This window comes from Calypte anna, chromosome 1 (genome assembly GCF_003957555.1).
Source record: "Calypte anna isolate BGI_N300 chromosome 1, bCalAnn1_v1.p, whole genome shotgun sequence".
Taxonomy (NCBI): Eukaryota; Metazoa; Chordata; class Aves; order Apodiformes; family Trochilidae; genus Calypte; species Calypte anna.
In genome coordinates, this window is record NC_044244.1 from 26,702,181 (window position 1) to 26,728,825 (window position 26,645).

Sequence of the window (26,645 nt, forward strand, 5' to 3'; positions counted from 1 at the left end):
ACAGAGATATTGTTAAATGTGTGCATCCAGGTTTGGTTTTTATTTTTTATAAGTTTTCAGAGCTTTGATTAGGAAAAAAGCATATGTACTTGTTACATTTCTATTTGGTCAAACATTTCAGGATACCTGTGGGATTACATCAAATATCTCTTTAAGTTTTAACATTATAGGGATTATGGGTTAGTGATGAAACTCTGCAGGGCTAAATACACTGAATTCTGCTGGCACAACTATTGAAATCAGGCTGTAAAGTGCAGTCGTTATGTCCAACCATTAAACCTAATAAGCCATCTTAAAGCCAGAGTGGGATGTTTAAGCTTGTATTCATCAGTCTCTGAGGATTTTCACAAGTAGTTTTGCTTTTCTAGTCTTGATAGCTGTATTCCAGTGTCTTTGAAACACCTCAATTACACTAGATCAAGAAAGTTCTGCCTCATTTAAGATAAAAAGACATGTGCCAGGGTAGTTGTAAGTGATTTGTAATTATTGTCTTTCTTAGTTTTACTTATTTCCACACCTTGCCAAATTGTCCTGTCCTTCAGGTGTTTTTCTGCTACTGAGCTCATGTCTACAGAGAACTGGCTGACCTGTAGAACAGGCTACAGGAAGTTCACAATTACAGGTTGTTTTGAATGTTAGCTAAGTTGCACAATTTGTTCATTGTAGAATTTGATAGGGCTTTTGTTTCATACTAAATAAGTTATTACTTAGGATTAAAACCATATTCCAGTTTTTTTTTGCTGTGCAGCAAACACCCAACATTTAACAAATATGCATTGTAAGTAATGATGTAGTGAAGACTCACAGCTTACAAAAGCAGAATAGTTCATTGAATTACAAAATGCTGGAGAGAAGATTGCAGGCAGATTGAATTCAAAATGAACAGTGCTCTTACTGGTAAAATGAAAATTCTTTAAATAAATTTATATTGAAATGGTTGAATGTCAGAGAAGTATGGATTACCAGGAGACTAAAACTCATATGAAATATAATGATACCAGAAAGCTGAAAAATAATGGCATTGAAAATTGCAAGAGGTATTAACTTTTGTATTTGTATGTGTGTGCTTGGGCTCCACTGGCTTTCCTGTGATACTTTTACTGTCTTCCACTGATGGCAGATCAAGTACAGAGTCAAATCCTGCTCCTCCAAAGGAAATAGAAGAAAACTGCACAGTGTTCATCTGTAAAGTCATTTGACAGATCTGTCTGTTAGAAAAAATTTTACTGTGGGAGATGAGTGCTCTCTCTTTTGTACTAGTGAAAAAAATGTTCTTGCTCTGCTTTTCTTGGCTTGCTTGAATGCTACTATTACTTGAAAGGGATATAAATGTGAAATATGAAGGGGAAATCAGTCCCATTTGCCCAGCTCTTTGATACCACCAATCACGTGGAGTTTCTCAGCTACTGTACTGTTGATTTTGTTCCCTTTGAGTGACTCTAAAAGTTGCTCTGGAGTAATGCAGAAGCTTGCGCTGCAGTTTTGTTTTTTGCAGTTCACAGGACTACACCTCTTCTGAGGTCTGTGTGGTGCTACTTGCAGTTTGATAAAGGCTGTGAAGTTACACTCCCACACCCCTCTATGTTCAAAGCAGCAGATTGTGTTATAATGCTTTTGGGGGAAGAAAAAGTAGAATGAGGTAATGTGTGGCCATTAGACTTTGGACCATATGCAGTGTTTTCACATTAAGTCAGCATGAAATTGTAAGGATCTACTCATCTATTGAAGGCCTACTTTAAAATAATTGTCTTTGCATTATACTGAAAAAAAAGTTGTGTTTTCTGGGAGATATCTCCTGTGTCTATAATTATGTGAGTCATTTAGTTTTCCCATTCAGTTCTGCTGGCTCTGTAGGGATATGAGAGGTAGCCAGCAAACCTTCTGGCATATACAGAAGTATCAAAATGGATCTGAATTTGAAATTATGTAAAACTCTGTGTCTCATAAATTTACCTTTTTGGAAGATTTGGTGAGTACCATCTGATGCTTTAATGGGGTTCAAAATGCACTGAAGAGTTGTCCTGAGATCCAGAATCTGCTGTCAAAAATCATAGAAAGGCTAAGGTTGTAACATACCTTAAAGATCTTCTAGATCCAACCCTGCTTCCCACAGGGCTTTGTTGGCTTCTATGTACCTCAGATTATTCACTTGTTCTGTGAATTCAGTCACTTCCCTTCTTTACTATACCTGATATAGGTAGTTACAAAAAACCCTGCTTGTTTTTTACTTATTTATTTTTATTTTAATCAGAAACTTTAGGTCCCCAAAAGCCATGAACGAAACATGAAGACTTTAAGTTGAAATTAAATAACAATAGCTCTTTTTCTTGATCATCCTAATAAAAATGAAGGCAATTACTTAAAGTTTGAAAATGCTTAGACCTTTGGAAATACTTAATAAAAGTCATAATGAGTAGCATAGTTATTTTTAACCTAAGAAGGTTGTTCTCATAGATAATGTCATCTAAACATAATCTGCTTTTTCCCACTTATTTCTTTTATTATCTGGACTATTAAGCTGTTGCTATTTCGAAGTTATGAAGTAAAAAGCTCAGGTACCTAAAAGAAAGAGTTTGGCAAAAATGTTGCAGATATAGGGAGAACCAATCACGCTTCTTGTCAGAATGATGACAACGTCCCTGCCTGTAGCTGAGATGCAGGGATGAGAAGAACTTGACAAATGTTCAAACAGTCACACTACACTGATACGTATGTTAAATTGTCCTGTGTTTTTGGCAGCATTTAATGGGGATTGCAGGTTATTACCTTGCTGAATTTAAATACCAGCATGGGGGGAATACACCCTTCTGCAGCTCACTGTCCTTGTGAATATCAGACTTGGAAACTGCCTCATCTGTATAGGTAGATGGTGCTATTCACAGTAGGATTCCAGAGGGTTGTTGGGGTTTCTTAGGTTTGGGCTTTTTTTGTCTTTTAAAATTACTATTATTTTATTTATTTTGAGACATATCAAGAATGGTGTAATAAATATTCTACTTCACAAAGTATTTCTAATTAATAATATTTTCAAAGCTTGTACATAGATACAACCTTTCATGTGCTTGAGATATTTTCAAAATAGCTATTCCAAGAGGTGTTCTACTATGAGAATTCCACACAAGTACTCATCGCCTTAAGAACAACAACTGTCTGCTGCACGGGACAGCACTTGAGGTGCTCAAAAGCCATAGGAGGCTCAGGAGTCCTGGACTGTCATTATCTGAGCTATGGGTCTGACCTTTTAATTGTGGAGAAGATATACAGCAAGAGAACTCCCATTCTTTCATTTTCAATATAATTTAAGGAGTGTTTCTCCTCAGTAATCTTCAGAGATTTAAGGATCATCTCTATTATTGAACAACATTCAGTTCAGATTGACACATGATCAGATTGACACATGTACACACATGCCCTCTTACCACTGCTTTTCTGTCACTGTTCTTCATTACCTTGTTTTTTGGTTTGCAGCAAACCTCCTAGGGTACCTGTAGGCAACACAGTGCATTACTGAAATGCCCCATTTAGTTTGTGCATTAGAGCATGTAACTATGCTATCATATATATATATATATATATATATATATGCCTCGATCAATTCATATGTAGGCAGAGCTCAATGCATGTGGTGGCCTTTTACATGGCTTTGGCCATTCTACATTTGGCCTCTGTGTGTTTATGCTTCTAAAAATTCTGTCTATTTAGAAATCTAAAAAGGTTCTTCAGGTTCTTTTGAGGAGTAAAAAAGCTTCATCCTGGAAAAGGTACAGCCAAGGTGAGGAGAGGATGACAAGCAATTACTTATTCAAACTTTCCCACATGAGCAAGGGGACATAAAATGAAATTTTAAGAGGCAGTGTAAAACAAAAGGAAGCATATTGAAACTGGAAAGCTTACTGTGAGTTTGTGGACACTGACATTATGATGCATGGAAAGCTTAGTTAGGAAAATTCATAGAAGAAAAAAACCCATCAATGGTTATTAAAAACAGAAATCCCACGTCCAGTCCAGGAGAACCCTGTGCTAACAAATTCTGATTGCTGTACCACTAGATGCTTGCATTGCTTCCAGTGGTCAGTAACTTCAGTAGCCTCAGACATCAGTGTACAAGCAGCATCCTGGTTAGAGTCATTGGTCTGATTTTTTATTTTTTTTTTTTCTTCTTAATGGCTGTCCTGGTGATATGCTGTCTCTTATGTCACATTTTCTGCTGCTGCTTACAGTGCCAGATGTCTGTTGTGTTTACAATCCATAAGTACACATTAAAGGAGAGTTTTCTACACACCTGCAATAAAGACCACAGAATTAGAGCCTTTCTCAAAGGTAATATACACACATCATTACTCGTCAGCTAAAAAACTTCATAAAAACAAGCTCAATTTTTCATCATAAAGGAAAAGGACAAGAGTAAATTATTGTTTTAAGAAATATACTAACTTTATAATGTTAGAAGCTCCTGATTTCATTTATTATAGCTTTTTAGAGTATTTTTTCAGCTCTTCAAGAGAAGAGAAACCCCTTGAAATGCATGTGTGTCAAAAAGTCTCAATCTGGTAAAAGAATGGCATTTTAAGTCTGAATTGAAAACTTCAAAATTGCTTTTGCCACTAGAGGACCTGATTTCAGTTATAGCAGATAATATCTGGAATCAATAATAGCTTCTAGTCATCTAGAAGGAAAGGAACAGCAACATCTGCCTCATTAGTTCTTATGTTCACATCTCCAATTATTTCAGGCATAAAAATTTTAAGAATATAACCCCAAGCAAAACTTTTCAGTGGGCCAGCCACTGCTGTTACCAGATAATCAATTCCTTTCCTATCAGAGCATCTTGCTCCCTGCCACAGTCAGTCCCTCTGAAACAGTGTTCCCACCCTCCAAATCTATTATTTTCCAGTGCATTTTAACCACATTTCTGTGCAGCTCATATGCTACCTCTGATATCTGGGGCATCACGACTTAGGGCATGGAACTGGAGCCTATTTCTTACTCCAGTATTTACCATACAAGAAATGGCCAAGTAATGACAGTAACTTACATTTTTCTACCCCACATTCTTTCCCCCCTCCTCTTCAATTCAAGAACATTTTATTATCATGTAAAACCTGAGTGCTATTGCAGTACAAATGCTCACTTTTGATCTATTAGTAGTTGCTGTAGATGGTGCTTCTGCTGCACTATGTGTGGGGGTGTACGTCCTGGTGCTGCTGCTGCACTATGTGTGGGGGTGTACGTCCTTCTACTCAGCCAGGAACTGCAGTGTACTCTGTGTCTCCTTCTGTAGTGTTGAGCTTAATTTTCACTTGTATCAGGGGTACATCTTGAGCACTATGTCACATTGCAGCCTTTCTGGGGAGACATTTTCATCTTGTAACAGAAGGTCAAGCCAGCCATGAAAGCAAGAGTGCTCTTGATGAGACTCAAATGCATCTATAATTCTAACTCATATGTAATATTTGAATGCAGTAGCTCCAGAGGAGTTTCTGCAAAGTGAGTTTCTGCACCAAAAACATAGTTTAGGCTTCAATTAAGAGATTGGGCTGAGACTGATCTTTTGGTGCACAAAGGCTCTTGCACGTGTAAAACTGAGCACAGACAGGCAGTGATCTGCATGAGAACAAAAATATGAAGTTTCTTTTGAGAATCATTAAATGATTTGGGTTGGAAGGGACCTTAAAGTTCATCCACCTCCAGCCCCCCTGCATGGGCAGGGACACCTCCCACCAGACCAGGTTGCTCAAGGCCCCATCCAACCTGGCTTTGGACACTTCCAGGGAGAGGGCATCCAGAATTTCCCTGGGCAACCTGTGCCAGTGTCTCACCACCCTCAAATTAAACAATTTCTTCCCAATGTCTAACCTAAATCTCCCCTCTTCAAGTTTGAAACCATTTCCCCTTGTCCTCTCACTGCACACCCATGTAAAAAGCCCTACACCAGCTTTCTTCTAGGCCCCCTTCAGGTATTGGAAGGCTGCTGTAAGGTCACCTTGGAGCCTCCTTTTCTTCAGGCTGAACAACCCCAACTTCCTCAGCCTTCTTCATAGGGAGGTGGTCCAGCAAGCTGATCATAAGAAGAACTCTTGTTCTTATCTCTCCTCTTCCCTAATTGCAATGAAGGTAAGGGTTGAATACCTTTTTGCAATTATTTGCAAATGTCCTTGTAGTGAAAAACTTTGTGAGACATAGACAAAGGATGTCTTGTAAGGTCTTATGTCACCTTTTTGATTAAACTGACTGTTCCATTGAGCAGGCAGCTGCAGTTTTCACCATAGGATTTCAGCTTCTATATGGATTAGAGTTTTTGTGTTCTATGTTGTCTTGTTTTCTCATCCTCTCAGTACCCTTTGGCAGCAAGAAATATTTAATGATGCCAACCAGCTGCTGTATTTGAGCTTGGTTTCTAAAACACTTCTGAGAATATATCCTCCTACAAACTTTTATTGTGGAGCTCCACATTTGTCCTGTTGCTAAGAGGTGATTGAAGAGGGCATTGATCACTATGACTGTGCTTGAAAACACAGTCAGGTGATTTTTATGACATTCAGGTAGTACAATGATGAAAAAATATATCTAGGTATAAGTTCTTTTGATATTTAGCTTCAGACACACTCTTGGACAGCCCATCTGCAAAGATTGCAAATATTGGTAGGTGAGCTGTATTCAGAGTGGATTTCTCTTCTCCTCATGTCTTCCTTTTCTGTGGTCACTGCTGTCCAGTTACAATGGAAGTGAGAGGTGATAAACCCACCAGCTAGAGCTGTTATGAGAATGAAAATGGTGAATATTTGGTGCTCGCTGCCTGGTGAACCCTGTATAGATGAAGAGCCCAGGTATGTGAGGTTACCAAATATATATTGTTATATATATAGTTAGATTGAGAGCACCTTATGCCTTGGTCACCCCCAAGTGATTTAATTATATTCTTACTACAATGAAGGAAAAGAATTAAGGAACATCTGAAACATGTTTCTGAACAACAGGGAAGAAAGAGAAAGAGATTCAGTACATCAAATTTATATCATGGTTTACTTAAGAACTCTGTGTCCTAGGTGACCTGTTGAACCCTGGAATTTTCTCTGGTCGAATTGTCACTACTTCCTTCCATGAGTTTATCATTATGCTCTCTGTACTCTCCTTATGGGGTTCATATAGGGTTATAAAAAAGAAAAAAAATCTAGGTTAGCTGAGGAAACATTTGTGTGATAAATTTATCTATGTGTTCCTGTGCTTTGCATTAAATTCTCAGCTACACCGCAGTGCACTTTCTTTTGTTTTAAGTGGCATTCCTAAGACCATGGGCTGCCTGTTGTGAACTTGACCTCACTCTAAGACCTTTTAAAGAACCCAGAGTTTTGCAAGTGGATTGGGTGAATGCACAGAGTCAGTGGTACCCTGAAGTACAGGGTGATGCCCTCAGTTCTTTCTTTTTCTTGTACTCTGCAGGCTGTCGTTCTAGAAGATATTTCAAGGTGTAATTTTTTTTTTCTTCCATACATGCTCTAAAATGGATTCTAGCTATTTTCTACACTGTGTCAGATTTCAGTCTTTTTTTGTCCTAAAAGGATTTTTTAAAGTTCTCTCAGGAAAAAAAGAAAAAGGAGAAAAAAAAAGAGAGAAAAAAAAAAAAAAAAGAGAAAGAAAATATCTTTAACAGACCTAGTAACTAAAAATGTACTAAAAGTTGAATGTCACAGCAAAGTCAGATCATAACAATATGACAGGGTATATTGGCTCTTGAGGAGAAAATTACTGTCATTCTTTTTGCCTCATGTAGTTTAAAAATAAGACATCTCACAAATGTAACAACACACAAGGATTTGTTTGCTTTGGCTTTGCATGTTGATTCTGTTAATTCCTACATTTTATTTCAGTGTCTGTAGCTGCTATTTTGACAGGCTTCATGTTTCACTTTTGCTTTCTTGCAAGCTGGAAGGTGACTGGAATGGCTCCTGTCCAGTGCTACAGAGGAATTTAGATATACATTATATTAATATTCAGGGAGTTTTATTTTTATATTAATATGTTCATATGTAATAAGCCATTTTAATTTTTAGATTTTTGTGTAAGAATCAATTAAATTCTCATTTTCCAACTCTTAGAAAAACTTATTAATTGTGGAAATGCTGTCTTGCAATGAACCCTCTTAAAAAATGGTAAACTCGACCATGGAGGGGGAACCAAATAAGCTCTTTTTATTTTTTAGTACTTTATCTCTGGGTATTTTAGTGCTGTGTAAATTTATTTGAGAGAAGGAGGAGCACCAAAATGAAGTGGATTCAGTACACATGCGTTGTGGGGAAGGAGGGAAACTCATACTTGTCACATGTTAGAGCAAACTTCGGGGCTGACCAGGCACAAAATCTCACAGGCTTTTATCAGAGGGCTAAATAAAGCCTTAAGCAAACTGATGATTTAATGATGATTGAAGTGGTGATTAAATTCAGTGGCTTTTGAAGCCTTAACATTCTGAAGACTTGGCCAAAATGTACTTTTGGTATATTTTTATGTATGACATCCTATAGTATAAACTGTATCATGTTGGTTTACTCTTAAGATCTGAAACTCTCTGGCGAGGGTTCAGAAATGATTTTTCAGTTTTTGTGGTTGCTGACAGCTGATGTCTCCTGCTGCCTGTGACAAACAGTGTGACAAGCAGAGGAGATGGGTGACAGGTTATGTTGTGTTTGAGCACAGTCTCTGCTTGGGGCTGGAGGAATCTCTGGCAGCAGCAAGAGCCACCAAAATGGATTGTTGTGACTCAAAATCTTGCAGGTCCCTTGTTGGAAGAGTGGCTACTTTAAATGTATATCTGCACTCGTGGGGTTTCCTTTTGGTTTTTATATGTGAAGCTTTCTTATTATGCCTCTGAGTTGGTGGGTTTTTTTACTTTGCTGTGTGAGATTTGGCTTTTCCTATCTAGATGGAGAGATACTTGATAGTAGCAAGACTGCTGTTGGGCCACAGTGATTTCTGCATTTGGGTTTTTTTGTGATTGAGTGATTTTTTTGTGTGTGTGATTTTGGAATTTTGTGATTGGTAGCAGGACATTTTCCTCTTTCATCTTCAAAATGAAGCTCACAAAAATTAAAAATGCAAAGACTTAAAACTGCTATTGCTTGGTCTTACGGCCTGAGTTAAGCAATATTTTAATTGACATTTTCTACTGCAGTAGGTACAGGGTTGAGTAACTGAATATATATGTCTCTAGCATGTTAACAGATTTTTCACATTTGTAGGAATGAGTGTTTTGAGTGGGTTTTGAGTATTTTATTTCGGTTCCGAGTGAAAAAAAAGTAAATGTTAGTGAAAAAGAAATATAAGACTTAAAATGTGACCATAAGAAGTGTTTGGGAACATCACTGCTCTGGTGAACATTTTGTTTCTGAGTCATGTTTTTATGTCCAGTAAGGGCAACCCATTTCTGTAGCTCTTGTAGGTCATGGGCTTCACTGGCTTCAGGGGGGCTGTAAGAAGGACTGTGTGAACACTTAATGTATTTTAGGGAACAGAAGTGCTTTACTGGCCTCCACCTCCTACCCAGTTCCCCACATTTGGGTTTGTGTGCAGCATTGAGTCTATAGCATCCATTAAGTCAGTGTGAAAGAAGGTTATTGTGGTTTGTGGGTGGTATAGGGGGCAAAAAAACATTGTCAGTTTCAGCTTGGAGAATTCTGAGGTCACAGAATCACAGGCTGGGTTGGAAGGGAACTCAGAGATCATCGGGTCCAACCCTTGAACCACCATTACAGTTACCAGACCATGGCACTGAGTGCCACATCCAGTCTCTTTTTAAATATCTCCAGGGACAGAGAATCCACTACTTCCCTGGGCAGCCCATTCCAATGCTTGATCACTCTCTCCGTAAAGAAATTCTTTCTAATATCTAACCTAAACTTCCCCTGGCACAACTTAAGACCGTGCCCTCTTGTCTTGTTGAAAGTCGTCTGGCAAAAGAGACCAACCCCCACCTGGCTACACCCTCCTTTCAGGGAGTTGTAGAGAGTGATGTGGTCTCCCCTGAGCCTCCTCTTCTCCAGGCTGAACAGCCCCAGTTCCCTCAGTCTCTCCTCATAGGGTCTGATATGTGTTTGTAATAAAATCTCAGTCCTTCAGAGTAGGTAGGTCTAGTTAAAAGTGTTCTCCTGTGCAAGGTTTCCGTTCTTGTATAATACGTTTGTGAGTGGCTCGGGGTTTTTTTCTGTGTCTTGCATTTTAAATTTTCTGCTCATGAAAGTGGCTTAACTTCTGATTCTTCCTACAGCTTACTAAATTTCAGTAAGCCTGTTTTTTCTAACCTAACTTCCCCTGTTAATATACGATTTTTGTTAAGAGGAATAGTAGTTGACATTTTAATGTTGTAAATAATTGAAACTTTTTATCTTTTTCAGTAATAGCTGGTTTTCGAGGGACAGTCCCACATGGCCTATCACTGGAGATTGGAGACACTGTTCAAATATTGGAGAAATGTGATGGTGAGTTCACAGGTTGGAATTCCAGTGGTAATAAAGTTTTGCATAGTGTTGATTTGAACTTTGTTATTTTTGAAGTCAACAATGTAAGATATTCAAGCCTGATCATTTCTTCACAATTCCAATGAGTTCTAATCCCCATAGCAATTAATTTGAAGTTAATTCTTTTTATTTAATCTCTTGTTTTAATGAACATTTGTAGAATCATAGAATCCTGGAATGTTTTTTGTTGGAAGGAACCTAAAGATTATCCTGTTCCAACCCCCCTGCATGGGCAGGGACATCTCCCATCAGACCAGGTTGCTCAAGGCCCCATCCAACATGGCCTTGAATGCTTCCAGGGAGGGGGCAGCCACAACCTCCTTGGGTAACCTGTCTTGCCACCGTCACATATTTCTTCCTAATGTCTAATAAAACCAGCCAGAACTTCTTACTAAGAGTATTCTGATATCTTGGTATTTCCAAAGGGGAGCCTGGCTGCCATGGAGATCCATTCAAATGAATTAAAAATCATAAGTTCAAATCTTAATGGAGAGCAAAGATCCTCTCCTGGCTCTGTTTTGAGGTAGCGAAAAGTTAAAATTTTAGCTAATGTTTGTTACCAGTGTAAGAGAAATAAACATATATTTTTTCATAATCTGCCTCCTTAATGCATGGCTTACCTGTCAATATGAGTTTTTGATAATTTAGGATTATATGGGTAATTTTCATATAAGGGTTGCATACTGTTAGTAGTCTTAGAGAAGGCATGAGATTTGTTCTTTCTATCTATCAGGTATATTACAGATTTTTATAGTGGCTGATAGAGCATGAAGTCCAAAAATAATTTGTAAATCTTTGCAATGTGTGTTGAAAGCATTTCCCTCTTGCCTGGTGTGGTGTCTAGTGCAACCTATATTTGGATTGCATTGTTAGTAACATCTGGGAAGACAAGGTTAAAGTATAATTCCTGAAATAGTGTGATTTAAATAATCTGAATATGAGTTGGTTTAAATGAGACATTGTATAGGAATTCTTTTAAATGAGTGCAGTCTGACAGCTCTGTGTAATTGTCATATCTGTCCAAAAAGGAAAGATGAAATCTGTTTTTCATCTGGAAATGATTTGCATACTTTAAAAAGCAAAATGTTCTTTCTTCACAGGATGGTACAGAGGATTTGCCTTAAAAAACCCCAATGTTAAGGTAAAAGTCAATTGCAGTTTTGCCTTTTTTAGCAAAAACATGTATTTATTTTTTCAAAGCTTATAGTCTTCTTATAAGTATGTGATATTTACTCTTAAAAGAAAATCAGATATTAATTTTAAATATATTATTGATATTGCTTTGGTTTGGTATGAACACGAATTACACTTCTGAAATGCTCCCAAGTATTAGGATGATACACTTTGAAATCTGAGGCTCTGGTGAATTTTCTTTTTCTTCTTTTTAGATTATGAACTCAGAGGGAGCTATGTTGAAGGGAAAAGACTATTGAGAATACAAATTGTAAATACTGTTGGAGAAGTTGGTTGAACTGTGCCTGTTTTTCTTGATAGTATGAATTAATTTAGAGCAGCCAGCAGGGTAACAATTGAATAAAAGATCTGTATTGTCATGTAAAATACATGGTTCATTATATATTTCTTTAGGGTATAGTCTTTGATTTCCATAGTAGTGTAGCTGATATTACTCTAAATGAGACTTCACTGTTGGTTTTTTTCCTGCATTCAGACATGAAATACTGTAAAATTTGTATTTCAGCATTTGTTCACGTTGAATGCGTTCAAGCTTTATCTGTCTGATCTGTCTTTCTATTTTGTTAGTCTCTCCTGTTAGTCTCTCCTTGGCTCTGTGACTGAAGATTTTGGTTTTCTTACGGGAAACCAATTCAAGATTTATTTTTTTTCCTCCCTCAATTTTTAGTTTTTTAGTGTTTTTAAAGCCATTGAAGATCTTACATCATGTGTTACTCCTTTAACTCAGATTGTAAGAGTCACTTTTTTTTTCTTTTTCTTCGTTTCCAAGCCTCTTCAGCTGCAAAGGTGGGGCAATACAAATACAATGATTTCAAATGCTTCTAGGGGCTCATCTCATTGGCCTTTTGTGCCTCTACTCACATAAATTTCCTTTGCTTTATGTGGAAGGTCAGTGTGAACAATCAGTTTGGCCACAGAGTCTACTCTCATGTATACTACTTTGGCCTCATTGATGTATATTGCAATCTGATTTATGAGACATGAGCAGTTGGGATTTGTTACTGCCTCTTCTGTGTCTTTTGTTGCAGTTTTCACCACACGCTTTCTGTCAGTCTTGCCTTGTGGTCTGTCAAATGTGTTGATAGAAATTATGAATAGGCTTTCTAAACATGACTTGATGTGTGAAGAAATGAGAGATGTATTTTCCTCTGTCCTAGTGTGAATGCAAGCCGTTTGCTAAATTGGGTTTTGGAAGGGAGTCTCTCAGAAAGTAAAATAATAAGAGCACCTTGTAGCTTTGCTTGTTACTGGTATTGCTCTGGCAAGATTCTTCTCTTGTTATTCTGCCAGCTTTGACACTTGAAGAAATTATCTGTGGCATATGCAGCCATCCTGTTTTCTGGCTCACTATTAAAAGTGCAAGGCTGTGCATCTTGCTGTCCTTGGGAGATGCTCTCCTGAACTACTTCGCATTGCTGAGGAGCAGGAGCATTCACAATGGCAGTTGCCTCCATATAGCTGATCTGTTTTTGCTGAAGGTCTAATGTCTATGTTGAAAGAGAATGGGGCACCATTATCACAAAGGAAAGTTGTATGCAGCTGGCCATATTATAAAGAGAATATAGAAGTATTTTCCTACACTGCATTCTGTGATGAGTTGCACCATTTTATGTTCCAAGCCAGAAGCTTGGAGCCCCGTTGCTTTATTTTACATATTGTTCTGATTTATCATTAGTGTGCTGTAAGAACAGTATGGCTATTGCAGCAATGCTTTTCAGTCTAAAGAACAGTGGAGAGCACTTAAAGAACAAGAAGAGGGCCACCCCTGTCAGGACACTGAAGATCTTTGCCACAGCTTTCCCATCCACCGAAGAGCATAGCAGCCACCAAATAAAAGCTTATTTTGACTTTCTTTGTTAACTTGGCTTTATTTTTATTGCATTTTATTAACATTTATTTGAACCCTATCTGATATGTTTCTTCTCAAGGCAGGAAAAATTAACATCTAGGATTAGTGAGCTCTTAATCAGTCTTCTATGTGTTCTACACATTTTTCCTTTAATTTTCTGATGTACTGAAGGATTTAAACTCTACTGAATATGGGATTTTAGCTTGCACTAGGTAAATAATGAGTATAAATTGCATTCTTTTCTGTGGTTGGTTTTTTTTTTTTTTTTTTTTTTGGTAATTATTTGGAGGACTTCTATTTCAGCACACATTTGCATATTAAGTGGCAAACTCATGCAAGAAGAGTGTTTTTTTGTTTTTACCTAAACTGTTTTATTTTTCAGGGCATATTTCCATCCAACTACATTCACTTGAAAAATGCGTGTGTTAAGAACAAAGGGTAGGTGAAATGTTCTGGATTCAAATACTTAAATATGATAATTTACTTTTACTCAAGGTCTTTTCTTAGAAAGTTGTGATTTTGTTATGTTATAGTATCTTAATTTCAGCTTACTGCCATAAGACTAGAAATGGTTGTCTTTAGCTAGCCTGATACTCTTGCATGATGATAAAATTGGAGTGATGTATTCTAAAAATACATGGAGCACAATTAGGAATATCAGTCTGTGTTGTATAGAGGGAAGAGAAAACAATTACATATTTTCACTTCCTGTTGTTAAGTTTGGGTGGAAAAAGGTGTTGCCTTCATTAGAAGTTATTCTGTACAGAAGCTGCCTGTTAGCTTGCTGTTTAAGATTAATTGCTTTCTTTGAGAACAGCAGCTATAGCATGGCCGACAGCTGGCATTCTACAAAAAAAAAAAAAAAAAAAAAAAATTTAGGAGTTCAATGGCAAAAGATTTCACTAAAACCCCCTATGAATTAATTGAGATGTTTTTTCCTTCTTTTCTTCAGGAGATGAAGTGCCAAAATTTATTTTTGACAACAATCGATCTCTTTTCATTTTTTGAATAGTTAGTTAAAAACCAGAACATTAGGTTAGAATTAGTTTAAAAAATGTCGTGTAACTGTAATGTTATACATAAAAGAAAAACTGATTTTTATTCTTTTTAGATGTAATACTTGCCTTGACAGTATAACTTAAATTTTTTTTTGTGAGCTTAGCTCAACACAATTTATTCCAAAATTTGGCTTAATTTGGGAGCATTCATGTTTTGTAATTTATTTAAATTCATTAATAGAGAATTGATACAGTTTGTAACATGTTTAGGTAAAGACACTGTTCATCATAATAGATGAACACCTAAACAACAGTTGTACCTTACCTTTATTTTGGCAGCATGAATGAATGAGTAGAAGGCCCATGATTCATGATGGGCAAAAATGACCATGAACACTGTAATCATATTGAGAAAACCCAAAAAGTTTAATTCCCACAGGCAAAAATGGCTCTGCGTTGCTGTTAAACTTTGCTGTTTGCTGTGGAGTTCAAGCCATATGTGGTTTGTCATGGCCTAATTGCTTTCTCCTTTAAAAGTGATTGTAGATAAAACCAAAGGTTCAGTGAAATAAAGTTGGTGAAAATCATCACAATAAAACAAAGTTTTAAGATGGAGTAATTTTTGCAAACACCGTGACAGTGCTGGAGGAGTTGGCAGAGTTCATTTGCCTGGTTTCTTTGTAGTCTGTGTCCTATTTGTGCCATGTGCCCTACAGCACATCACAGCCAGGCACTCTCACATTGTTACAATAACCTGATAGGAGAGAAGTGATACCACAAGAAAAGTAATCAAGGCATGAATGCAAACCTTCAAAATGTACTGTGTGTGAAAACCAAGTGGTAGTGATGATGGTGTGTAAAGTGATGGTATGGTGGAGAGTTTGGTCTTGACCAAGTCAACACAGCTTTTCCTTGGCCAGCATCAAATAAACAGGAAGTCACTCTCACTGTACTAGGCTTCTTTTGACTTTTGTGTTCTCTTTCAAATGAAGGAATGGCATTTTCTGTCTTGTACCTCTAAACAGATATAAAAAGAGTGGCACTGTTTAAGAGTCTAAACTAAAACTAAAAGATCCTTTTGGAAACTGGGAATTACTCCTCTGTGGAAGTGTGTTTTTGACATACTGATGTCAGAGTAAAAAAACCTCACTTTGAATTCTCTAAGCCCAAGATTTTCCAGGGGGATTAAATTATTTTCACCCAAGACTTTTCCATGGAGTTTAAATGAAATGTACAAATAAAAAGTGTCATAAACTAAAGGAGTTCCCATGATCGACATTATTGTTGACAGGAATAAAGTCTTTATATTCATAACTGTAATGGAATTTGTAATGCTTGTGTTCTTCTGCTCTTTATAGACAATTTGAAATGGTTATTCCAACAGAAGATTCTGTTATTACAGAAATGACATCAACTTTAAGAGACTGGGGAACGATGTGGAAACAACTCTATGTGGCAAGTACCCTGAATTATGTTGCTTTTATTTAGTACTAACTCAAAAGACAGACTGTTGTTTACATGTTGCAGTAAGTATATTTTTCAGTAAAAAAGCATCAAATTTGACTTTTTTAATTGTGTTTTTTTTTCTTTCTTTCTTTATAAGTAAAGGTAGGCAAACTTTTATTACTTCCAAACTCAGGCACCTGGTGGGTTTCTATTTATAGTCCTCTTCTGAGTCACCAGTCATTTAAGCAGATCTTGCTTCATTACATAAATTATATAGATGTGGGATTATTATACTTTATTTACCTAATTGTTCAGTATCAGTAGAATCTTGGATAAAAGCTTGTTTTTTACTCACTTTCTCCTGTGAACCTGCTGCAGTTTCCCATATCCTTGAAAGATTTTAGCCCAGTGAGTTACTTTTTCACTGTATGAAATCTTACCATTCCATCCTCTAAATTGTCTACCACCAGTAGAAACTGTTTTATTTCAGTGTTCTTACAACACACAGAAACCTGTTCAATATCTCTCCTTATTCTGATTAAATTCAACCTTCCCTGGCTGTTATCCATCTTCTAGCATATTTTTGCACATCATAATCTAAGACATAATAATTGTTATTTTCTTTTTCAGTGTGTACTGTTTCTTCTATTTACTGAATTTTTTTTCTCTACTGTCTTTTGACTGTAGAGTTGTGTCTTTAAGGGTTTCACCAATAGCCTTTAGTTTTAAATTGTGATTTGCATCAGGATTGCCTTCTTAATATTTGACCTTCTAATCTACTACATTACAACCAAACTACTGTTTGGACTTGACAGCATGTGAAAACATCACAAGTAATAAAAAATTGTTCACTTGTCTCCAACTGTTCATGTGGTCTCCAACCTTTTGTCTTAACTCAATGCTGAGTTGGTAATTGTGACTTAAATTGTGAGAAGATAAGATACCTTCAGCTGATACAGGGACTACTTCTGCTACCTAAGAAACAGCAAAGAGTGGTGGCCACAGACCACCTACAGACCCTTCTGTACCAGGATGGTGTGGAAGTAGCCAGTCCACTACCTTTTTTTGAGATGTTTGTATGGATTTGTTTAAAGAGGATGTTCAGAATCAGGTGACCTTTCTGAATCCTGCAGTTGCTTATTAACTTAGGAAGAGCTTTTACACAAGAATGTACAAAATCAAGTATTTCTTCCTGTTGGATTCTAAGTAATAGAATATAACTTTATCCTTGACTGTGAAATTTTAATTAAGCAGTATGAACTGTTTTTTGACAAACAGGAAACTTTCTTCAAAGCTTGTTTGAAATTCCTCTAAATTATTATGGGAAGTAGTTTTCTGGAATGTTTGAAGCACATCTAAGTGTTGTTAAACTTTCATGTGTCACTTGTATTCACATGAATTATATACATCAGTAGAGCTTCTCATCAGATACCAAAACCAAAGATGCACCTGAATTAAGTGTTTATTTGACTTGGTTTTTCTAAACAGAAACAAAATCTTTATACACTAATGTCTGATGGAAAACTGTAAAAAGATATTGTCACCTAATTCTCAGTAACTTTCTTACAAAGCCTTTTTTCTATCTTGCTAATAATTTAAGGCGTATTTGTATGACTGCTTTGTTTGTTTTCTTTTACTTTGAAATTTCATATAAGCCTATTATTAAGTTGTATAAGTTAAATTTCAAATAACCCTAATATTAAGTTGTTTCTTCTTCAGAAACTTTTTTCTTCACTGCTATCATTATTGAATGTTCAAAATACACTGGATCTACTTTTTTCCAGACAGAAATATATGATAAACAATAAATTAATGTCCACTTTAGTGAGCTTATGAAGTGAGGAAATGTGAAACAAAAAGAGCAGTTTTATAAAGCAGCAGTTTGTCAGAGCCCTTGGAATATAAACATTACTGACAGAGAGTAACGGTTCTTTTAAGTGATTTTTTACCTTTTCATAGTAATTGTATAGCAGAACGAGCTGAACTGGTTTTATGCTATTTGTTTGTAGGAAGAAGGAAAAGGGAAATGGGCTTGGTTTTTTTGGCAAGAATTGGCAGAACAAATCCAAATAGGCATGTTTTTTTCAGCTTTGTGTGATGCATCACAGTGGAGATTGCAAGACTTTTCTCAAGCTACGGTTTCTTAGAAAAACTATATCAAGTAAAACTACTTAGAATTGGTGAAGGAAGAGTGAAAAGAACTTCTGTTTGGGAGGAGACTGTTATGGGAAATTGTTTCTGTACTTAACTGGTATATAATTAGAGTAGGAGGATGTGGCTCAGAAAGCAATAATTCATGTAATTTCTCCAGCTTCACAGTTAGCTGGAGAACTGTCTGGACAAGATTTTGTCTATGTGGTACTATTTATTTATAGTTAGACAGTAATAGTGTGTACAGTTACATCCATGCCTGAAAAATTTAAAAGAACATTAATACTCTGTGGTTCAGATTTTGGAGGCTGTGAGCTATCATTGCCTTTTCATCCACTTGTGTACGAGTTCAAATAGTCTTGAATTACACGGTGACTTAGTTTGCGGGGAGAGAGCAGCACAGAACAAACATGTTCTTGGAATAAAACAGTGCTATGGCATGAAAAAATCTGTTTGTTGAATTTTTGTCATAAGCATCATAGTAGTTGGACTGTGTTAAAATGAGGCATCAAGAGTTGGAGTGAATGTTTGGAATGAGTGTTGTGTAAAGACAAGGTCTGCAGTAAGCTCTGAAATGGTTTAGTGGGGACACACACACAGACATGCAGGTAAAATGGTGACAGTACAACAGGGAGAAAAAAGACTAAATAGGGGAATAATTGATTGGTTTTCCCGATGCATCTGTATTTATTAGGATTGTCAGCTTATGCAAGTGATGTAGAAGTAACAGGATTTTTGTCTGACAGAGGAATGAGGGGGATCTCTTTCACCGACTGTGGCACATCATGAATGAGATTCTGGACCTGCGCAGGCAGGTGCTTGTTGGCCATCTGACTCACGATCGCATGAAGGATGTCAAGAGACACATCACTGCTCGGCTGGACTGGGGCAATGAGTGAGTGAGCATGATAATCAGTTAAAATAGTGTCATCTAATTATAATGCTACAGCCTTAAACTTATCATAGAATGTTGAAATGCAAAAAAAATTTCAGGCATGTCACCTTTGTTCTTTTTAATAGACTTTGGTCCAAAACATTGATTTTCTGTCTTGCTATATCGTAACGGTTAAAAGAGATTTGTTTTCCTTGCTTCTCTCAGCTTATTTTACATAGCAGTGGTAATGTCTACAAGAAAAATGCATTGGAATATCTGCAGCATCCTCCTACATCGTTTTAAAATATACCTGGCCAGATACCTCGGTCACACATGGGCGTAGCTCTGCTGTTTCAAATGAGAGTATATTGATTAACATTGTTTCTTTTTTTGCTTGAGTCACACATTTCATGTCCTTCTTGCACATCTCTAACACACATCTTGCTACAATGCTCTGCATGTTTCTTTTATCAGAATAATTAATAGGAGGTAATGCCAATTGTATTATTTTACATTTTTAAAAGAAAAAAAAAATCGAGGAAAATGTTAGAATACCTTTTGGCCTTTGGGTGCTGTTTCCAAAGTCTTTTCTTTAGCTGATATTTCTTCAACTAAATTCTGACTAAATGCAGCAGTATTCAGTAGCAGCATGAACTGAATTTCATGGTTTCTGCAGCTACTGCTATCTGAAAGCCTGAATGCCTAACATAGTGAAAGAAATGTGATTACCTGTATTATTAAATGTCTGCTTAGAATTTTGTGCTAACTGAATGGAGATGTGATGGTTTTTGAAGTGGTCAGTTTCTACACTTTAAAAACAGATTTTTAAAAAACTTTCTAATCTTTCAAGTTTTTCTGAATTCAGTATGACTGCTCATATGTGTTATTAATCTTTATTGTTTGCTACTGTGCTGAAAATGGTTTTATTCCTGTTTACTCATTTCATTATTTTGTTCAGGGGATACAGCCAAGTAGCTTTGATTCCATCCAGTCCAAATTAAAAATAATCTGATATTTTGGCGTTTGATGGATTTTCTTTTTATCTTCTTTTCCACGGTTGTCATTCAAATTGACAATACTTATGTGATTTGCATTGTACAATCTCCACAATAGTACAAAGGAGAGTATCTATTGTGGACACTGTCCACAGTATGAAAGAGATTTAAAATTTGTGCAAAAAACTATTCTATAAATATTACAAAGTGAAGAAAGGGAAGAATCATCCCTGAATGGTGAGTACAAACAACATACATTTAAAAAAAGCCAAACCAATTGTAGAGTAGCAGTTCATATGTATGTTGTTTCTATTAAATGTAGATAGTGAGTTTGTTTCCTTTGTATGTAAAAGCTACTCACTCTTATTCCATTTCTCATACAGACAACTGGGACTTGACTTAGTACCAAGAAAAGAATATGCTATGGTGGATCCTGAAGAGATCAGCATTACAGAGCTCTACAGGCTGGTATGTGAATACAGGACTTAGTATTTCTGCTACCAAAGTACATACTGATGTTTTGGTGGCAGGTTTCCTCTACTTAGCCAAAAGTACTTTTGTTTTGTTCAAATAAACTTTTTTTTTTTAATAATGTAATGAGTTTTACTATGAGGAAAGAAGTTTTCTTTTGAACAGTTGTATAATCTCTACATCTCTATGAGATGCTTTGGTTTAATATCAAATTTGTATGTACAGATGCTCATTTTATATGTTATATGTTGAAAGTTCTGTTTTCTGATATATTATAAAAATTGTGCCTGTTAAAATTCATTTAATCATCAATAAAAACTTATGAGACTCTTTTTCATGAGAGTTTTACCTGCCCCCTGAGTCCTGTTAGATATGATTTATGTCACGCTACACATATAGTCAAAATTTATCACACTGGGTTATTGATTTTTTTTCTAATGTATTAATGTAAATAGCATCTAAACTGCATAGAGAAGCTCTCCTTTGGGTATAAAAGCCCATCTTGATTTACTGAATCCAGCACTGATATTTCTTACCCTGATTTATATTCCAGTGTGGGCTAAGAAAACTTGTCAATTCAATTATGTGGGCCTTGGCTCTTATTTAAGTACTGCAGTGGTTACAGCTATACAATTCTGAGCATTGCTTGCTTAAGGTTTTATTTAAACTAAACTGTAGTCATGTTAACTTTTTTATTTAAAGGTAGAATAAAGAAAAAAATAAAGGCTACACTTTTGTCTGAAATTTGAATATATTTTTGCTATATTTAGCTATTTAGGTTGATAATTTGTAATGTCTAAGAGTAATTTCTTCATGCCAGAATTGGTATACCTTTGGGCTGTTTCAAAGCCATGTGTAATCTTATGGAATCCTGTTGAAGCACTAGATGAAATACAGTGAGTAACCATTAATCATAACAAAAAACATAGAGAGGAAAAATAACACAGGAAGCTAAAAATGGAACTCATGGAGTGCACTTTCAAAAATAAAGAGTGGGAGGAAAGAAGCCCACTGTAACCTCAGTTTGAAAGCTAAGTAACTTTCAAAACTGCAGTAAGACTGCTGTTTAAAATTATTTCTGTTATAAGAGAGAAATACTAGAATTTAATGTTGTCGTGCTCTTAATGGGTGATTGAATTGGTGAAAATATGAATGGTAAAGTCAAATCAAGAGAATTCTGTAGCTTCTATACATCAGTCTGTCCAAGATTATAAAATATGGATGTGAGGGGTTTTTTTCCATTTAAGAATACTGGTATTTATTTTTCTACATAAGTGTCTTTTGTGGTTTTGTATAATGGAATATCAGATCATTAAGTGTAATCCAGCTATGAAATACTATATTGCTAAAGCACAAAACTTTAAAGTGACTTAGAATTTTCAGAGTAGAAAAATTCCAGAGGCTATTTTTCTCCTAAACATCATGAAGATGAAGTGCAACATTGGGAAAATTACTTCCTTGTGATTCACGGATACCAAAAAAAAACCCACCAAAAAAACCCCCCCAAAAAAGCCCACTTGAAGTTATTACAAATTAATACTGAATTAAAAATTTAAAAAATTGTATTAGGAAAGCAATTCACTAATATGGTTTTTATCTCTTTTGTTTGAGATAAAAAACAAAATCTGGTCACTCTGTTGTTTGTGGTAATTTTAGATGGAGCATCGTCATCGGAAAAAAGACACACCAGTACCAGCAAGCAGCCACCATCTTTTTGTTCAGATGAAGAGTCTGATGTGCTCCAATCTGGGAGAGGAACTGGAAGTAATCTTCTCACTCTTTGATAGTAAAGAAAATCGGCCCATCAGGTACTACACAGTTTTTCATGGGGATACAGATTTTACTTAAGTTTTGTCAGTATATGCTGTATGTCTTCATCCAGGTAACAAATTTCATGAATTCTCCTAGCTACATCAGACTGGAGAAGCTGCCTTCAGTGAATTAAGAGGTGGTGGTGTTTGGGTTTTTTTGTGAAAGGAGCCTGTATTTCAATGAGGAGGTGCCAGTTCTTCAGTGAAATAGTCAAAACCAATCTCTTAGGGTTTGATTGGCGTCTCTTTTCAGCTGGGAGCTGATCCTGGAGCCATACTTTTTCTTTTTGTCCTGGGGCTTAAATTCTGTAGGGATCCTATAACCTTGGAATTTTAAAATAATAAGTAGTTATTTCTACTTCCAGCACATTTTTGGCCAAGAGAGAGAACATGAGAGTAAACAGTAGCAAAACAGCTATAAACTTGATGAGCATAGGAGGAAAGCAGAGTTAGTGCAAGAGCCTTACAAGTTCTGTTTGAAGAAGATTGAAGCATCAGGAAGATTGAACCTTTATATGCTTGTGCATGAGTGATGGGTGTGGAGGACAGACCCTGGCTGGACACCTGCTGGGCACCTGGTGCCCACCAAATCCATCTATTGTTTTCCTTCTCACTTGGACATGGGTGAGAAAATAAAACTAAAGGCTCAAAGGTCAAGGTAAGGACATGGAGACATCACTGACCAATTATTATTGCAGGCAAAACAGACTTGGCTTGGAAAAAAATAATTTAATTTATTACCAATCAAATATGAGAAATAAAACCAAATCTTAAAATGCCTTCCTCCCCCCTTTCCTTCTGCCCGGGCTGAACTTCCTTGGCCAGTGAAAGGTTCATCTTGGAACTTCCTGGACTCTGTGGCTCGTAGGGGCAGCTTCTGATGCCTTCTCACAGAAGCCACCTCACAGTGCCCTGATAACAAAACCTTGCCATACAAACCCAGGATGATAGGAGATCACCTTCTAGTCAGAAGGCTCCATTCATAATTTGCTGTTGGTTGGTGGCCATTGGATTCTTCTCTGCTCTCCTCACAATAGAAAGAACATGCTCTGGAGGCAACAAACATTATCTCCTTTAAAACTTATCCCTAGGGAATGAAAGACTAGACTTCAAGACAAAATACACTTTAGATAAGACAGCTCACAAATGCACAAAAAGAAATGTAAGCTACTGCCCTAAGATAAGGGTAAAAAGTGTTATTCAAAATAGGGACAAAGCCACGACTCTGTATTACTTGTCTTACATATGACTACAGAAATCTGAGAAACCATGTGAAATTTGGACTGAATTTTACAAAATAATGTCTGTGCTTCATAGTTGGGCAAGATAACCAACTAGTGCCTGAAGTAAGATTATGCTGAGTAAATTGATTTTTACTGTTAATGAAATCATATATAAGCAATTATTGTTACAATGTTAGTTGCTAACCACTGGTGTTTCATTCAGGCCTGCACTTTGGCCATTAGTCACCAAAGCACAGTTTATTGTAATTTCTGAGAACTATACGTGTGTCAGGGCCCTTCTTTTGTGTTCACTTGAGTGAATGCCACAGCAGGTGATAGATTTAGGAGACAGCTTCAGACCTTGACAGAAAACAATTTGGGTGTTATGGATGGCTGAAAACAAGGTTATGGGCAGTAGTGCTGGTATGAAAGCAAATGGATTGGATTTCATGTTCACATGAAAGCACAAATTCTAGAGCTGCTTGTCACATGCTTGCTGTGATCTGACCTTTAGTTATTGATCCCTGTCTGTTTGCAGCTGCTTTATTATGTGTGAACTTCCCTCATCCCATTACAAAAAAACCTTGAAGTGTGTTGCCAGGAATCCAAACTGCCTTCTAGGGCATGGGGAAATGGGAAGATGAAGTTTATGAGAGTAGCTTGCAAACATCTGCAAACAAGCAAACATGCACCCCCACAGCAACAAAACTGCAACAAAAAACTTACCCAAGAAACAAACAGAAACCTCTCAAAATGTTAAAAAAGCTGAAACCAAAAGGGTTTTCATAAAGGAAATTACATGCAAGGTATATCTGTATCAAAGAATGAACTCTAGAATGCAGAGGTGTTCAAGCTGGAGATCAGTATGGTCTTTCTGGACTAGAACTGGAAGCAACACAACCAGGTTATCACAGACTTAAGCAAAAGCTAGCAAGGTGGTCTTGGTGCAGACCAATATGGTATTATGAATAATTTTTTATTCGGTACAAAGGAGTGGGATATTTCAGAGGTCTTTAGACCCTGACTGATATGTGCATGAAATGAAAAGCCTCCCTTAGAAAGGTGATGTATGAAAGGAGACAGTGTCTGCACTCCTCAGCTACTGCATTTCATGCCCTGCAGTGGTGCTGAAGGCTATGCCAATGCTTAGCATTTACTTTTTGTTTAATTTCAGAAGGTTTTATGGTGAACAGATCAACTTTAGGATTGAAATCCAGCATGTAAACTTGAGAGCATATTAGATGGAGCTTTGAGCAGCCTGGGCTTAGTGGATGATGTCTCTGCCCATGGCAGAGGAATTGGAACTAGATGATCTCAAAGGTCTCTTCCAGCCCAAACCCCACGATATGAATCTGTCATCTTTGTGTGAAAGGTTCTTGTTGCAGTCTACTGGGCCCTTACACATAGTTATAGTCAGTGAAACCTAGAGAGCAATTCATCTGAAGTTGGCATCTTCCTCAGGGAATTTTGGATAGCTTTTTAAAATACACAAACTGTATTGATTAAAACGTTTCTCAGCATGCCCTGAAGTAATCTTGAGCTGAAATCATCCTATTTCATTTGTTTTCTATTTCATTAGTCTAGATTTCAATAAAGTTTGAGCCTTCAAGTTCAGAAAGAGTGGACTTTGAATTCTTAAAGGATAAAGATATCTTACTTCTTGACATTAGCCTCTCAGAGTGGAATCCATAAGGAAAAGCACTCTGAATTTGCTCTTAAATTATTTGCAAAGGATTTAGAGTAGATGAATTAAAAAAGAGTGAAATATATATGCACATATTTACCACTGTTGCTTCAGTATATAGTGACGTTCTTCTCTCTTGTTAATAAAGGAAGCATGGTCTGTGTGTATCTTTTGTTATAATGTTGTGGTAGGAGATGTGCATGTTTAAGAAATATTCTTCTAATTTAATATATTAATTGGTGGTCTTGTTGAGTAGCCTACCCATGCATTTCTAGGTCAACACATTTAAAATAAGAAAGAGATGGAAATTAAAGTCATAAAACCATTAAACCATAATTGTGGTTCTGACAGTGTGTCTCGGTGTATTTATTTAGTTCTTAAAATAAAAGGAAAATTAGATAAATTTATAACTACATTATTCTCAATTAAATAATTTTTCATCTTAACAGCATGGATAAATGCTTGTAATTTTTGTAATGTGTACTAAGAAGTAGATAATGTTTTCCAGGTGCAATGTGAGAAACTGTGGCGTAGAAAAGAATTAGAGAAGAAATCCTTTGTCAGATAGTAACACAAAAATCAGTGGAATGTTTCAGGTTCTTTATGACCTTCAGACTTAGCAGCTAAAGATTTCTTTAGATAGTCAGCAGCTGTGATGCATCACTTGCACCTAACGCAGTGGGGTCAGTGCCACACAGTGGGATCCATGCCCACTTTGGGCAATAGGCATTTTTTCTGACAATTTAGTAGGTTAGAGATAAATATTCTTATCTGTTCTCTTGCCAGTTGTTTGGGACAGTATGGGGCCATACTATTATCTAGGCTTTTTTATTGCTGGCAGTTGCTACTAAAAATAACTTCTAATTGTTTTGGCATCCACAGTAAATTCAGTTCTGCTTTATGAAGATAGATATATAGCAATAAAGTACACTTTTATTTCTAACTGATGTTGTTGTTAATAAATAGCAATAATATATGTTACTTTGCAGACTGTTCTGATGTGTTCTTCACATTTTAACAGACTTTTTTTGGACATGAATATTCAACTTCCTGTATAGAAGCAAGAAAAATGTAAAAGTTTGCTCTTGATAGTCAAGTATTTAAATCTGAGCGATTAAATGCTTATGCACTTGATGCATTAAGCCTACAGCTGCAAGTCAGTAATTTTCTATTTAATTGTTGCATACTAATTTCACTTTATTGTGTATGCATATGTATATATCCATATTTTCTTGCTAAACTAACTGCTAGGAATAATTTTTGCTATCACTTAAATTAACAATAAACAACTGCAGTCAGGCCCTGATGATTCCTAGAGTTTTCCCTGGTGTCTTCTTGTATCTTCCTCCATATTTTCTTTCTGCTTTGCAGTTTTATTTCTTAGAACAGTAAGAGCTCCTGAGTGGCATAGGGCAAGTGTGTGAATGGCACTACTTCAACA

At 36.4% G+C, this 26,645-nt stretch overlaps 1 protein-coding gene across 1 annotated transcript in view; it reads left to right on the top strand.

The window, feature by feature from the left end:
• Positions 1-6,814: 6,814 nt before the first annotated feature.
• DOCK4 (dedicator of cytokinesis 4) overlaps positions 6,815-26,645 on the top strand; it is a 152,198-nt gene continuing 132,367 nt past the window's right edge. The window contains exons 1-8 of the mRNA XM_030469473.1: positions 6,815-6,827; positions 10,386-10,469; positions 11,609-11,649; positions 13,934-13,989; positions 15,908-16,004; positions 18,893-19,041; positions 20,399-20,483; positions 22,143-22,294. Of these exons, the coding sequence (XP_030325333.1) occupies positions 6,815-6,827; positions 10,386-10,469; positions 11,609-11,649; positions 13,934-13,989; positions 15,908-16,004; positions 18,893-19,041; positions 20,399-20,483; positions 22,143-22,294 (677 nt within the window). The remainder of the gene's footprint in view (positions 6,828-10,385; positions 10,470-11,608; positions 11,650-13,933; positions 13,990-15,907; positions 16,005-18,892; positions 19,042-20,398; positions 20,484-22,142; positions 22,295-26,645) is intronic.